Raw genomic sequence first — 15556 nt, 5'->3', positions numbered from 1 at the left:
AAAAACGCCCAACTGCTCCTAAATGGCCATTTCCAGCGTCCCGTGTACATGGAGCCTAAAAGCCTAAAAGAAGAAAAAACGAATGCAACTTCCACTTGTAAGGGCTAATAAACTGCAATGTATTACATTTTTGTGTTATTTGAGATTTAAAAAGACTATCATTTAAAAAAAAAAACAAGTGCAGGCCCAGGCCAATCCTCAATTGCTCTGACAGGCAAAGCTACCTTATTAACCACATAGCAACCATCCACCCACATTGTACTGTGGACGAGTAGCCGCTGTAAGCAATGCGACGTACTGGCACATCGCTACCTGCTTCTGGGTTTAGCGCGCGCTCATGCGCGTCTCCCACCCGGCTCCCGCTGTCATTATATACAGTGGAAGTCTGTCAGCAAATCCCAGCCAATGACTTCCGGAGGGGACAAGCCTGATTGGCTATGTACATTCACAGCCAAAAAGCTCTGTGTTGACATTCAACACAGATCTCTGTACACAATGAACTATCTCTGTGTTTCTTAGGGATGAGAAACTTAGAGAGCATTCATAAAAAGCAGCACACTTTACTCACATTACACATAGTTAAGCACATATATAACCCCTGGGTCACCCTAGATGTTAACCCCTTCCCAACCAGTGTCATTAGTACAGTTTCAGTGTATAGTATTCTCACTGATCACTGTATTAATGTCACTGGGGATGTCAGTGGCAGTTAGTCAGTTCCCCCCAGCATCACTTAGTGTCAGATTGTCCGCCGCAATATCACAGTCCCAATTACAAGTCGTAATTACAAATCATACAAGTAACATAAAAAAATTAAATTTCCAGTATATATATATATATATACCATAGTTTGTAGGTGCTATAACAAATATAGCAAAAACTGACCCAGTCATGAAGAGGGTTAAGTATTCTGCAGCTCAAAAGGGTAGTACTGTGCTTCCTAATATTGTGCACCCTTTCCTGCTTCCTGCGTAATCCTGCTGGCCAGCGAGGAAGTCTATAATGGTGATGGGCCAATAAGAATGTGTGAAAGGCAGGAGAAAGCAGGAAGCTCTGAAACTACCCTGAAGTGTTGGAAACTCACCTGCCAGAAATGCTCAGCATTCATCTGTAATTGCAAGGTATTAGAAGTTGTTGCAAGTATGTTTAGGCACCTCTAGGTGCACTGCACTTTTTACCTGCAGCATTTTGCTTTTTTAATGACAGTGTCTCTTTATTTACATATTTAAATTTTATTTAGAACATGTTTCATTTGTATATATCACTATGTAATTGAAATGTTATAAAATGTTATAAAATTCAGAAATAAAATGTTATAAAATTCAGAACTCAAAACGGTTTCTATTTTAGGAGCCACAGATCAAGTGTGACAACTTTGATGATAGTAAGTAACCATGCTTTGTATACAGTTGCACGAGAAAAACAAGCTTTGCAACCTCTTTCTGGATTTTGAATTTTTTGCATTTTAAAAGTATTAAAACAATTTAAAAAAATTGGCCCTGATAAAACTATATATAATTATGATGTGGTTTTCGTTGTCAGCCATGTATTTGGCATCCGTACCATATTTTAAAATGTAAGCCTAAGTTTAGTCAAAGGTTTTTTATAATTGAATGAAAAACAATGTATGAATAGAGGAGACTGACCTTTCATTCATCCACCCATCCTCCATTCAGAGATTGTTACCCTTGGTAATTTTGCAGCTAAATGCTGCATGAAATGCCTGATGCCCCCCTTAATCTTGTACAATATTTTAAATTGCAATTGTTATTAATATAAAAAAATTCCTAAAAAAACAAGACGATTGGCGCAAGTAGAGTTTACTGTATCACTAGTCACACTGGGGGTAAAGGGGATGAAAGTATGGGGTAGAAAATGTCATAAAAAATGGCTGAACCTTCTGCCCACTGTAGTGGCTGCTTGTGGAAGAGGTAGAAGTTGCTCTGGAAGTACAAGAGAGAGATAAAACACAGCGCCTTCTAAGTGCAGCAGAAAGATGATTTAATAGAATGTATAAAAAAAAACTTACAGTGGTAAGCTTATTAAAAGCATGTAGTGACATAAGAGGGTCTCTTTATCGCGATCCTGGGGCTCCATAATGGCGATTCTCCCGCTGGTTCTTTTGGCATGTGAGGTTCCTCGGTGGTAACCGAAGCTTCCGGAGTCTGTGGAACGCACAGGGAGAGAGCACAGAGGGGCCGCGACGTCATTTCTGGTCACGACGAGAAAATGTCAAAACAGCAACGCGTTGCAAAGCATGCGCTCCTTCCTCAGTCTGTATTGGCGCCATGTTGGAGTTGGGGTTTTATGGCCACAAACTGAGTTTGGAGCTATGGTGGCTCAGTGAGGCCAAAAACCCTTAGAAAACGTAGTGGTCATATGAAGCAAAGGAATATGAGAAAATAACAATTAACAGAACGACGTGTATGAGGGGAATTAATTGGGATATAAAAATGCAGGAGGCTGTGTGGGCCCAGAGAGCAACGATGGCGGCAGTGAAGTAAGAATAAATATATCTAAAATGAAATAAAATAAAATGAACTCTAAAAAAATAATTTCGTAAAAAACGGATGATTGGGCTTGTGAAACATGTAAACAAAAATAGAAATAAAAAAAAAATAAATATAAAAAATAAAATAATCAATTGTTATATTCCTTCATATGACCATCACGTTTTCTAAACATTTTTGGCCCCATTTTTGTTTTTTTACGTTCTCTCATTGTGATCAGGAAGTGACATCACGGCCCCTCTCCCTGTGCTTTCTCCCTGTGCGTTACACGGCCTTCAAAAGCTTCAGTTACCGCAGAGGAACCTCACATGCTGATAGAACCAGCGGGAAAATCGCCATTAGGGACCCCCAGGATCGCAATTAAGAGACCCTTTTTTTTTTATACATCCTATTTTAAATCATCTTTCTGCTGCACTTAGAAGGCGCTGTGTTTTCTCCCCCTCTTAAAAAAAATAACTCTACACCATTTACTCATTTACACCAAGGTCTTCAAAGTGATCACTGGATTGATGTTTGGACTTACACAGCGGTCTTTACAGACCTTTATTTATCACCAACTGTTTTCACTGTTTGTTTTCACTTTTACATGCAAAATGTAATATATTTTTTATCACTTATTTATGAATACACAGTATTTGAAGCGCTGCGCTGTTTTTACACTCACTTAAGATTAATTTATGTCAGTTGATGTGCTTGCAGCTATATTTGCCCTCCGAAAGCAATTTGGTACCCTTCGTTAAAGTAATATAATGTTTTTTAAATACAAAATATGTGGTCCCCGATAGATATAATGCAGCCCAATATTTATTTAATTGAATTCAGACTGATATTTCATTTAAAGTGCATTCACTATATCTGGTCTCCCACAGTACACAGAACATGGAAATGCAATTATTTTTGTCAACTGCTAAATACCTTTTCTCATCAGCAGTTAGAGCAGTCTTGCAACATCTATGGTTGTCCAGCACTGGCTAAAGCTTTTAAGAGTTTCCTTCTTCTCTGGCTGTTCTATGAGACTGCAGGACCCCTGCCCCTCTGTCTGGACAGTGTTGATTGGTCCTGTGCTGATCATGTGAACCCTCCAAAGAAAAAAAAAAAACTCTATAGCAATACACACCAAACTGAGCATGGGCAGCTTGTCCAATCAGGAAATGATTAGGGGACGATGGAAGAAGGGGAGGATTAGAGAAGACCAGATCAAACATCCTTTACACAATGTGCAGGATTAACCCCTTAGGTTTCATAGTGAGTGTAACAAGCATGCTTTACTGCATGTACAGACTGATTTTACTGCTGTGGATTTAGTAACACTTTTTAAGCTTGACATGCCTGATGTAAAAAAATACAGGAGGGTGTGGGATAGAGTGTGCATTTAGGAAGTGCACTTTTCCTTTAGGCAAGGCCTTCTTTTATGTTTTCAACAAGCACAAAATCCTGGAGGAGGTATTGGTTCATTCTTAGTAAACATAATCTCATCAAAGTTCTGAACTTTTATATGGTTGAACCAGTGCAAATGAAATAAATGAAGGCTTTCTTTTTTAAACAGCGAATAGAAGACCAGAGCCACCCATGAAACCTGCCCCTCACCCACGGTATGTGTGTGTACTATATTATTCAGGTCTACATTTGTTTAATAAAATTGGAAAAACAAGACTCTTATCATCCTACTGAATTATTCAGGTCCATGTATATTCATCTTTTTTCTTGCTTTTTTTTTATTATTGATTTTGCAGAAAACCCAAGCCTGGGCCAGCACCAGTAAGTTTGTACACATCATTTAGAATATAAGCATAGTTTGCATCCTTTGTAGAACTATAGTGAACATGGTATAAGGCACCAATTCTCTGTTTTTTTCACCTAAGATTGAGAATAAAAATGAGTTTACTGTGAAACTAAAGGCAAGCTGCATTGTTGTTTGTCACAATGTTGTGTCTCCAAATTGGGTGCAAAAATTCCCAAAATAATAAGAAATGTGAATCTGAAGTTTTAACGGAACATTGTAGACAAAAAAATGTTTTTCACAGAAGGTGCAATCAAATTACTAGTGCAAAGTGCAAATTTTTTTGTCTAAAATGCTCCGTTAAAACTTCAGATACACATTTCTTATTATTTTGGGAATTTTTTGCACCCAATTTGGAGACACAATATTGTAACAAACAACAGTTAAGATTAAATAGATCTATTATAGGTCTTCAGATGACACTAGTAGGGGATTACTAAGGAACTGCGCTGATTGTTATTCCCATTCACTTTTATGCAGTCCACCTGCAGCAAATTGGCAGCACTTCCTTACCCCTCCATTAATTCGTATTTTACCTCTGGGGTCCTGGGCTCCTGGTTATTTAGTTTTTCTTAAAGGCAAGCTGCACTACCCTCTTTTGTGCACCTATGCAACTTCTGATACTTCAAAAAAAACATATACAGTATGGTTATTCACTGTATGCATTTTTTATCTCACTAAACCAAAGTATAAAAACCACAACATGTACACTATATTGGAACGCCTGCTTTTACACGCACATGAACTTTAATGGCATCCCAGTCTTCGTCCGTAAGGTTCAATATTGAGTTGGCCCACCCTTTGCGGCTATAACAGTTTTAACTCTTCTGGGAAGGCTGTCCACAAGGTTTAGGAGTGTGTCTATGGGAATGTTTGACCATTCTTTCAGAAGCGCATTTGTGAGGTTAAGCATTGATGTGGCTCGCAGTCTGCACTCTAATTCATCCAAAAGGTGTTCTATCAGGTTGAGGTCAGGACTCCCACTGTGTAGGACAGTCAAGTTCCTCAACCCCAAACTCACTCATCCATGTATTTATGGACCTTGCTTTGTGCACTGGTGCGCAGTCATGTTGGAACAGGAAGGGGCCATCCCCTAACTGTTCCCACAAAGTTGGGAGCATGAAATTGTCCAAAATGTCTTGGTATGCTGACACCTTAAAGCAGTTGTATACCACTGGCCTTTTTTTTTTCTTTTCTGCAAGGTAAAGTCATAATGTGCTAGTATGCATCGCATGCTAGCACATTATGTTAAACTTACCTTAAAACAAAGCTGTTCCAGTGAGGTGATGTCAGCACTTCAGCCGCTTCCATCCTTACCCGTCTTGCTTCCATCACGCGCATGCACGCAGGAGCCGCCGTTCACGGCACGGGTCTCAAAAGGAATGGCACGGGTGGCCGTTCCTTCAGAGCGCATGTGCCAGTGATGTCACTGGCTGCACATTTAGGAGATATTTACACTACCTATAGGTAAGTCTGATTATAGGCTTACCTATAGGTAAAAGTCAGAAAAGAAAGCTTACTTCCTCCAAGATTTCCCTTCACTAGAACTATGGGGCCAAGCCCAACCCCTGAAAAACAACTCCACACCATAATCCCCCCTTCACCAAATAATTTGAATGATTTGTTGAATGTTTTTGAGGAACCGCCACTGCTCTGGCTGTCAGGGAGCTACTTTTAGATAATGGACTGTTTTGCACTTTTATGATTTTTTTTCAGCACAATAATAGCACGGAGCACTTACTTAACCTAGATAATGTGCATTGCAGGTTTTACACATACGTTTGGTTTATATGCTTTGGTTTAGTATGATGAAGCACATACAGTGAATATCCATATATATTTTTTTTAAGTATCACTAGTTGCACAGGTGCACGATAGAGGGTAGCGAAGTTTGCCTTTAGTTTAACAGTGATTTTATATGGTGGCATTTACCCCATATTAAAGAGGAAGTAAAGTCTTCCCTATTTTTTTCTTACCTGCAAAGTAAATGCACCGCGTTGTCCCCTCTGGCGGTGGCATTCATCTTTGCCCATCTTCCTTCCGGGTCTGCGGACTCCGGCTGTATTACCTGCCGGAGTTGTGCGATGTCACTCCCGTGCATGCGCGCGGGAGCCGCCGGTCACGGCACATGACTCTGAAGAAACGGCATGGGCGCCCGTTTCGTCAGAGCGCATGCGCCAATGACGTCATCGGCTGCATGCAATGTAAATATCTCCTAAACGGTGCAGGTTTAGGAGATATTTACAGTACCTATAGGTAAGCCTTATTATTATTATATACCTATATATAAGGTACAAGTTATAAAGGTGGGTTTACAACCCACTTTAACAGCCACAGCTACCTGCATGCATACAGTATTTATTTTTCCTTGCGCAGGTCATTTATTTGTAGTAAGTGGTGTGGTGAAAACAAAAAGTTTGGACTTAAAGCAAAACTTCACTCAAAAGGGGAAATTCCGCTTGTTTGCATTCTTCCCCACTCCACTGCCACATTTGACACTTTTTTTGGGGGGAGCAGGTACCTGGTTTTTGATGCCTCCATCCCCCCTCCCCACAGCCTTCTGGGACCCATCATAGGACCTTTCAGAAAGTGCAGCGCGCCAGAAAAACACCTGTGAAGCTGTAAGGCTTCACTGCCGGTTCTCCTTAGTTAAGATGCCAGCGCTTGGACCCAAAGCAATTGAAGGATATGCTTGGGTACAGACATTCCTGAATTCCTGTAAGTGTCTATATATTAAAAGTCAGCAGTTTCAGAATTTGTAGCTGCTGACTTAAAAATTTTTTGGGGGAGACTGGAGCTCCTCTTTAAGGTCCAACCTAAGCCAAACCTTTTTTTTTTTTTTGTAGAGTGTAGAGAGGTTAGAGTGCCTGTCAGGTTTTATTGCTATCTGTTTTTTGGGGAGTTTTCTCTCGCTTCCAGTAAAGACACAGAGTGAGCAGAAATCTCCCATCTGGTGTAAAAAAACAAATAATGTTGTTAGGGTTAAAACTTCTATAAAAGTTTTATTTGCTTCCCATTCCATCCTGTCCCAGTAACAACCACTCCCCCATCAATTGTATGTGTTAGATAGGAAGTAAGGGAAAATCTTTCCGGGTTGGGGTCTGGGTCAGAAATGAAAGCCTGACAAAAATATGAAGAAATGCATCTGGCATCTGAAATTATGTCACTGGCTGCAGAGATAATCAATATCTCCTAAGCAGTGTATGTTTAGGAGATATTCCTTGTACCTACAGGAAAGCTTTATTATAAGCTTACCTGTAAGTACAAGTGACCAAGCGTTGTTTACTACAATTTTAACACCAGACTTTCAAATTTTGTAGCATAGATTCATATAGTTGTGTGTGTATGTATGCAAACTGACTTGATTTAGAATTTACAGTTAAAAGTCTTTTCTTCGTTTTTCTGCAGAGAACACCTGGTCTGCTTCCGAGAGAAGTGAACAGTAACATAGGTAGGTTTGTATGTAGACCTGTGAGTTTTTCATTTTAAAAAAATGGGATTTTTGACGTATTGTAAAATCCATTTCTCTGATGTTCATTGACCTACACAGCTCCTTATCTTATTAACCATTGGATTATACTGCCCCCTACAGGAGTAGGACACTAGGCAAAAAAAAAGTCTGGCTACACCTATGGGCAGTCCCAGTGGGTATACTCCCTCTCTCTGCTATAGGTAATCAGTTTTGTTACAAGCAATTACAACTCCACAGAAGGGTGGTTGCTGTATCTGTCAATGAACAGAGTAATTGATTTTACCGTACGTCAAAAATCCCATTTTTTTTCTTTTGTTCATTGACAGACACAGCTCCTGATCTTCCTAACCATTGGGACGTCCCAAAGCAGTGTTAAAAACATGAGGGGTGGGAACAGCAAAAATAAACTCCCACGGCTAACATGAGCTCAACCAAAACAAATGGAGCTCACCTGAAACAAACAATATACCCTCAAAGAGGACCAGGTCCTCTAAACGGCATTCTGCAAAACCTTGCAGCGCCGTCCTTTGGAAGTTCGGCCCCCCTTCTCCTTCCCCCACCACCGGGCCGATTAGAAAGCGCAGAACGCTTCACGCTTTGCGCAGTAGGGAACTGGCTGTGAAGCCAAAAGGCTTCACTGCCAGTTTCCCCTAGAACGAATGGTGGCGGAAGCCGATCTGAAAATTGACTGCGGTGCTGACATCACGGGCTCCATGGACAAGTAAGGGTCTATATATTTAAAAGTCAGAAGCTACAATATTTGTAGGTTCTGACTTTTAATTTTTTTTCCACAGCTGGAACACCTCTTTAAACCTCATCTGCCCAATTAAACAGTGCATTGAGGTTAGCTTGTAAGTTGGAGACTTGCATCCCTGCAATGTACATAGATCTTCACCAAGCCAAACCCAAGACAGCTTATGAAAATGGCGGCGCGTTCACACGCATCGGCTTCTCTCTGTCCCGATAGAACGGTGTTTTCATACAGTCGTGAGGTTCTGCTGGATGTTGGCAGAAACGCATTTTTAGAGTTAAACTCCGTGCACACAGAACAGCTGCGAGATCTCGGACTGCTCCGGAAGCTTACATCATTACCGATCCCCACTGCTGCATCTCACCTACAGTGGAGGCGCCACAAGCGGTGTGAGAGGAAGCAGAAGAGGGGTAAGCACGGAGGTATCCGGGCTAGGCTAATGGCTAATCCTTTCAAGCCATCTATTCCCACCATTGTACTGGCTAACGTACGCTCTTTGGACAATAAACTGGACTTCATCCGATTACTACGTTCAACTCAAAGGACTGTAAGAGACTGTTGTGTTTTTGTGTTCACGGAAACATGGCTTAGCAACAGCATTCCGGACTGCGCCATTCAGCTCGATCAACTGACGTGCTATCGAGCAGACAGAGCTCTCGTCGCGGGAGGAAAAACCCGCGGCGGCGGACTGTGTGTTTACATCAATGGCGCGTGGTGCCGCGATGCTGTTGTGATTTGCAAACACTGCTCACCTCTGGTGGAGTTTATGATTATTAAGTGCCGTCCGTTCTATCTGCCGAGGGAATGTACTGCCATACTGCTTGTTTCAGTTTACATTCCTCCGAATAACAACAACAGCAATAGGAACGATGCACTAAATGAACTGTATCAGTACATCAGTGAGCAGCAGACAGCACACCCTGATGCTTTTCTCATCATAGCTGGGGATTTTAACCATGCGGACTTAAAGAGTGTGTTTCCAAAAATACATCAACACATTAATTTTCCAACAAGAGGAAATAACATTTTAGACTTTGTTTATACTACACAGAGAGGAGCTTACAAAGACCTCCCCCTCCCCCACCTTGGTGCCTCAGACCACATCACTGTTTTGCTAATGCCTGCATACAGACCGCTCGTTAAAGTTGTCAAACCAGTTCAGAAACAGATTCAGGTGTGGCTGGAAGGGTCGTCAGACGCTGTTCAAGACTGTTTTGATACAACTGACTGGAATATGTTTAAGCGGGCTGCCACTTGCAATAACATCATTGACCTCCAGGAGTACTCGGAGACTGTCACTGCCTACATGAACAAGTGTATTGAGGATGTAACAGTCACAAAAACCATCACTGTCCGGGCCAACCAGAAGCCGTGGATGGCAGGGGAGGTCTACAGACTCCTGGAGACGCGGAACGCTGCCTTCAGAGCTGGAGATGAGGTCGCCCAGAGAACAGCCAGGGCCAACCTATCTCGCGGCATTAGAGAGGCTAAGAGACAGTACTCCAGGAGGATAGCCCATTGTTTCAGCTACAGCAGAGACACTCGGGCCTGTGGCGGGGGATACAGTCTATTACGGACTACAAGCCCCCGCCACGGACCGGTGACAGTAAAATCTCTCTGCTGAACGAGCTGAACACCTTTTTCGTTCGCTTTGAAGCACAAAACAGCACCACTGCACAGAAGATTCCATCCTCTCCCGGTGACCAGGTGATGATGCTGACCCCGGACAACGTGAGGAGATCCTTCAGTAGGATCCGGGTCCTGACAACATCCCTGGGCGTATACTGAGGGACTGTGCAGCAGAACTCACTGATGTTTTCACAGATATTTTTAACATCTCACTTAGGCTGTTGTTCCCACATGCTTCAAAGCTACTAACATCATTCCAGTCCCGAAGAAGCCATCTCCATCCTGTTTCAATGACTATCGTCCTGTTGCACTTACTTCCATCATCATGAAGTGCTTTGAACGGTTAGTCATGCATCACATCAAGTCTGCCCTCCCCTCCTCCCTAGACCCATTCCAGTTTGCATATCGGTCCAACCGGTCGACCGATGATGCTTTTTCAACTACCCTTCACTCAGCACTTACACATTTAGAGAAAAAAGACTCATACGTTTGAATGCTGTTTATAGACTTCAGTTCAGCATTCAACACAAACATCCCCCAACAGCTCATTCATAAATTGATCGAGTTGGGGCTCATCACTTCGCTGTGCAACTGGCTGTTGGACTTTTTGATTGGAAGACCTCAGGCAGTACAGGTCGGCAGCAACATATCCAGCACCATCATACTGAATACTGGGGCCCCTCAAGGATGTGTGTTGAGCCCCCTCCTTTTCACTCTGCTGACCCACGATTGCACACCGTTACACAACTCCAAAATCTTCATTAAGTTTGTGGATGACACGACTGTGGTGGGTCTCATTAGTAACAGAGATGAGTACAAACTACAGGAGTGAGGTGAGCCGCTTGGCCGGGTGGTGCAGTGACAACAATCTCTCTCTGAACGTGGAGAAGACGAAGGACATTGTTGTTGATTTCAGGAGAGCGCACACTCAGCATGTTTCTCTGACCATCAATGGTGCGACTGTGGAGAGAGTGAGTAGCACCAAGTTTCTGGGTGTGCATATCACAGAGGACCTCTCCTGGACTGATAACACTGCAGCACTGGCCAAGAAATCACAGCAGCGTCTCTACTTTCTCCGCAAACTGAGGAGAGCCAGAGCCCCATCCCCCATCATGTACACCTTCTACAGAGGCACCATCGAGAGCATTCTGACCAGCTGCATCACTGTGTGGTAAGGCACCTGCAACGCGTCTTCCCGGAAGACTCTGCAACGCATAGTGAGAGCAGCTGAGAAGATCATTGGTGTCTCTCTCCCCTCCCTTCAGGATATTTTTTGAACCCGTCTCACTCGCAAAGCTCTATGCATTGCAGGTGATCCTACCCACCCGTTACACAGCTTCTTCAGTCTGCTGCCATCAGGGAGGAGACTGCGGAGTCTCCAGGCCATGACCAGCAGACTGAAGGACAGCTTTATCCATCAGGCTGTCAGGAAGCTGAACTCGCTCCGAACTTGCCCCTTTGTCCCTTTTCTGCCTTAGGCACCACTGAACTATGCACCTCCCCTTCCCTAGATCCCATATCCCTAGGTCCTTCCACCCCATCCTCCCACTAGCATTCGATGACTTGCACCAGTCACTTTGGCAGCATTGGTCTGCTCACTACCTCATTCACCATGGAACTGAAGTCATTGGTCTGCACTTTATCTGTCATGTGCCTTGCGCTGTTTTTATTTAACTTTATTTTTATTTATTTTTTGTGTTTTTAGATTTTTAGGCTATATTGTTAGTGTTATCTGTATGCACCGGGGGTCTAAGAGTAACATAATTTCGATTCTCTGTATGTATGTATTGTACATGTGGAAGAATTGACAATAAAGTAGATTTGACTTTTGATCACCATGAGGGGAGTGTTTTTTCTTTCTCAACAAAAGGTGAGTTTCTCTTTAAATCTCCCCAGCAGGGACACAGCCAGCCATAAAAACCCTCACCATTCTATCTAAAACAATAAAATGGCTATATATATATGACCTTTAATTATAAAACTTTAACTACTTTCAATCTAGTAAAAGTACACAATACTTTTTTTTCCCTTTTCAGCATTAATAATAATCAATACTTTTTGTGGTTCAAAATCAACTTTCAGATATATGATGGGTTAAAAAGCAAATTTTTCAACTCCCTTTAACCACTTGCCAATTGCCGCACGACTATTTACGTCGGCAGTCAGCCCCTCACAGGCAAAGCGACGTAGGGCTACGTCGCTAGCCTGTAAGGGTTTTGGGAGCGAGCGAGCGCATGATCAAAAAATCGCACAGGTGATCAAATACCACCAAAAGAAAGCTCTGTTTGTGGGGAAAAAAAGGACGCCAAATTTGTTTAGATACAGCGTCGCACGACTGCGCAATTGTCCGTTAAAGTCACGCAGTGCCGAATCGCAAAATAGGCCCTGGTCAGGAAGGGGGTAAAATCTTCCGGGGCTTAAGTGGTTAAAAAGCTGACTGAAATGCTCTCTTCTTGATCTCATCTTCCAATATCAGGATTTTTTTTGCGTATTCACCAGCGTAAACTATTGATGTTTATTTGGGGATCCTCACGCCCTCAAATTAATAACCACCAGATCGATTGTGGCCCACAATGGCATTTGAAAAGTGTCATGTAAGTGTGACAATGGTGCAATGTTTGCTGCTGTGTAGTAAGCTTGTAGGTTGGGGACCGAGAGGCCCCCATTGATTCTACAGGCATATAAAACCTTTATTCCCACCCCACCCCCATCTCCTCTGTACCTTGGCTTCCCCCTAAATATCATCCGGTAAAATTAGGGCCTTTTGACTCATTCTCTTTGATTATGGGATTCTGTTAAATTTTCGGCTAGCCCAATCTCCCCTCATTTACCATTACTACGCCTCACCCACTGTCCAATGTTTCCTCCCGGCTGTGAAAATCCCAAACAATTTTCCTGGTGGACTGATAACAGATTCGTTGACATTCACTCTCTATTTACCCCTACAAAAATGCTTACTTTTGAAACTCTCAGATCCTCTCCTGATATCCCCTTGCGAGAACATTATAGATACCTACAACTCAGACACTTTCTTCATCAACTTATAAAGACTAAACCTGCACCATTAACGTTAACTCCTTTTTGAAAGCTGTTGGAGGGCTCACCCCCCTCCCCAGGATTATGATCGCTCCTTTATACGTCCATCATCTCCCATAGAAAACCCCCAATTTGGTGCTATCACTTACAATGGGAAAAAGACCTGAGAAAACAGCTGGGCCAGGAAGATTGGCAGCTTATGACAACAGCCCTTTCGAAATGTCCTAATTTTGGAGAATGCACATAAGGTGCAATATAGATGATACTATACTCTGGCTAGGTTGGCCAGGTTTATTCCATCATATTCTCCTTTGTGCTTTCGGGGTTGCCTACAGGAGGGGACCATAGCTCATATATGGTGGGTATGTCCCAGGGTGTGCAGTGTGCAGAAGGTCTATACCCTTCTTCGTAACATATTTTACATAAATATTAAAAAAGACATCTATGAGGCCATTCTCTGCAAACCAATACCTGAATGATCCTGCTCTGAACACCGACTGGCTCAGCATTTGTTTATTGCCACTAGGTTAACTATTGCTAAGGCTTGGAAAACCCTGCTGCTCAACTTTGAAGCGGTAAAAATCCGTATGGACGATATCATGAGAAATTGACAGCTATAGCTACTGATTCCCATAATACATTTCTTAAAGTATGGCAGCCGTGGACATCATATATTCAACCCTCCAGATTTAATATTACGCTTCTCTCAATTTAGGTGATCCCCTGGTGCGCGCTCCGCAGGACTCCCTCTCCCCCTCTTTTCCTAATCTCTCCCCTGACTTTTCTTTTCTCCTTTCTTTCTTTTTCCTGGCTTTCTCCTTCTGATCTCTCTACTCACCAGTCTTCTCTCCAATTGTTCATCCTTGGATACTAGTTCTGATGACCTTAAGATTCACTGAGTGTGAAGACAGAGGAGACGGTGGTTACAATGACGACCACACACCTTTGTTAAAGCATCTTATGTTTTATTACATGAGTGAGCATCCCTAACTAGGGTTGAGCGAACACCTAGATGTCCGTGTTCGACGGGTTCGGCCGAACTTTAAAAAAAAGTCCGGGTCCGTGTCCCGGACTTTTACCGAACTTTTCCCGGACACCGAACCCCATTGAAGTCAATGGGGACCCGAACTTTAAGGCACTAAAATGGCTCTAAAACACCAAAGGAAAGGGCTAGAGTGCTGCAAATGGCAGCAAAACGTAATTAAGAGCATGGCAAGTGCTCTGCAAACAAATGTGGATAGGGAAATAACTTAAAACAACAAAAAAAAACAGAAAAATAAAACAATGTTCTTCTTCATCTCTGAAGGACGAGGCCCATATGGAGTAGGAGGGAGGTTGAGGTGGTGGTGGATGTGGCGGTGACTAGACATATGCCGGTTTTCGGTAATTCGATATATCGCGGTATTGCATAGCCACGGTATTGTTATTGTGGCATTTTTAAAATACCGAGTTTCTCTGTCAAGTCTGCCTGACTTGTGAATTGATACATTTCAGTGAGCTGGATGACTCATTCACTCACTCAGCTAACACCTTTCAGCATTAAGTCTCCTAACTATAAACAAAAATGATTACATTTGTATCTTTTCCTTCCCTCTGCCAGGGAGAAAGGAAGTTTAACCTCTTAAAGACTGGATCTTTTTCTGACACTTGCTGTTTGCAAGTTAAAATCAGTTTTTTTTTTGCTAGAAAAGTACTTAGAACCCCCAAACATTTTATATATTTTTTTAGCAGAGACCCTACAGAATAAAATGGCGATTGTTGTAATATTTTATGTCACACTGTATTTGTGCAGCAGTCTTTCAAACGCAATGATTAGACTTTAATGAATAAAAAAAAAAAAAAAAACGTAACAGTAAAGTTATCCCAATTTTTTTTTTTTTTGTTACACAGAGAATCGTGAGAGAATCGTGATCTTTATTCCAAGCTAAAAAATCGTGATTCTCATTTTGGCCAGAATCGTGCAGCTCTAATAAATATATATATACACACACACACGCCTAGCAGCCCACATTACATTATTATATAGCCATCAAGCAGTGTCTGGCCTACCTGGTGATGACTGGTCCTGGCGCTCTGATCCGATGGCCTGGTCTTTAAAGGGGCAAATCCTTGCGATCCAGAAGTGGTTAAACCTGCAGGAGGACCGGTGTTTTTATCTATTAATGACTTTACTATTGCTTTAGGCCTGGTTCACATGTATGCGGGTTGGTGGTTCACATGTATGCGGGTTGGCGGTTCACATGTATGCGGGTTGGCGGCCCACATTTGCACAGGCATAGCAGCCCATTGATTTGAACGGGCTGCTATGCCCTCATTTTCCGCAGAAAAAAGGTGCATGCAGCATTTTTTTTAAATTCAGTGGCCTTGAAATCCATCCT

The 15556-nt window shown here is 42.4% G+C and overlaps 1 protein-coding gene across 8 annotated transcripts in view; it reads left to right on the top strand.

Annotated features, from left to right (window-relative positions):
* The window catches only part of BLNK (B cell linker), a 359493-nt gene that overhangs the window by 330626 nt on the left and 13311 nt on the right, over window positions 1-15556 (top strand). For all 8 annotated transcript variants that reach the window (XM_082267605.1, XM_082267606.1, XM_082267607.1 and 5 more), the window contains 4 exons: window positions 1351-1384; window positions 4057-4102; window positions 4244-4268; window positions 7699-7741. In XM_082267605.1, coding sequence (XP_082123731.1) covers window positions 1351-1384; window positions 4057-4102; window positions 4244-4268; window positions 7699-7741 — 148 coding nt within the window. The remainder of the gene's footprint in view (window positions 1-1350; window positions 1385-4056; window positions 4103-4243; window positions 4269-7698; window positions 7742-15556) is intronic.

The sequence above is a fragment of the Pelophylax lessonae genome, assembly GCF_965119305.1.
Source record: "Pelophylax lessonae genome assembly, chromosome: 9".
NCBI lineage: Eukaryota > Metazoa > Chordata > Amphibia > Anura > Ranidae > Pelophylax > Pelophylax lessonae.
This window is presented reverse-complemented; position numbering and strand designations above follow the sequence as displayed.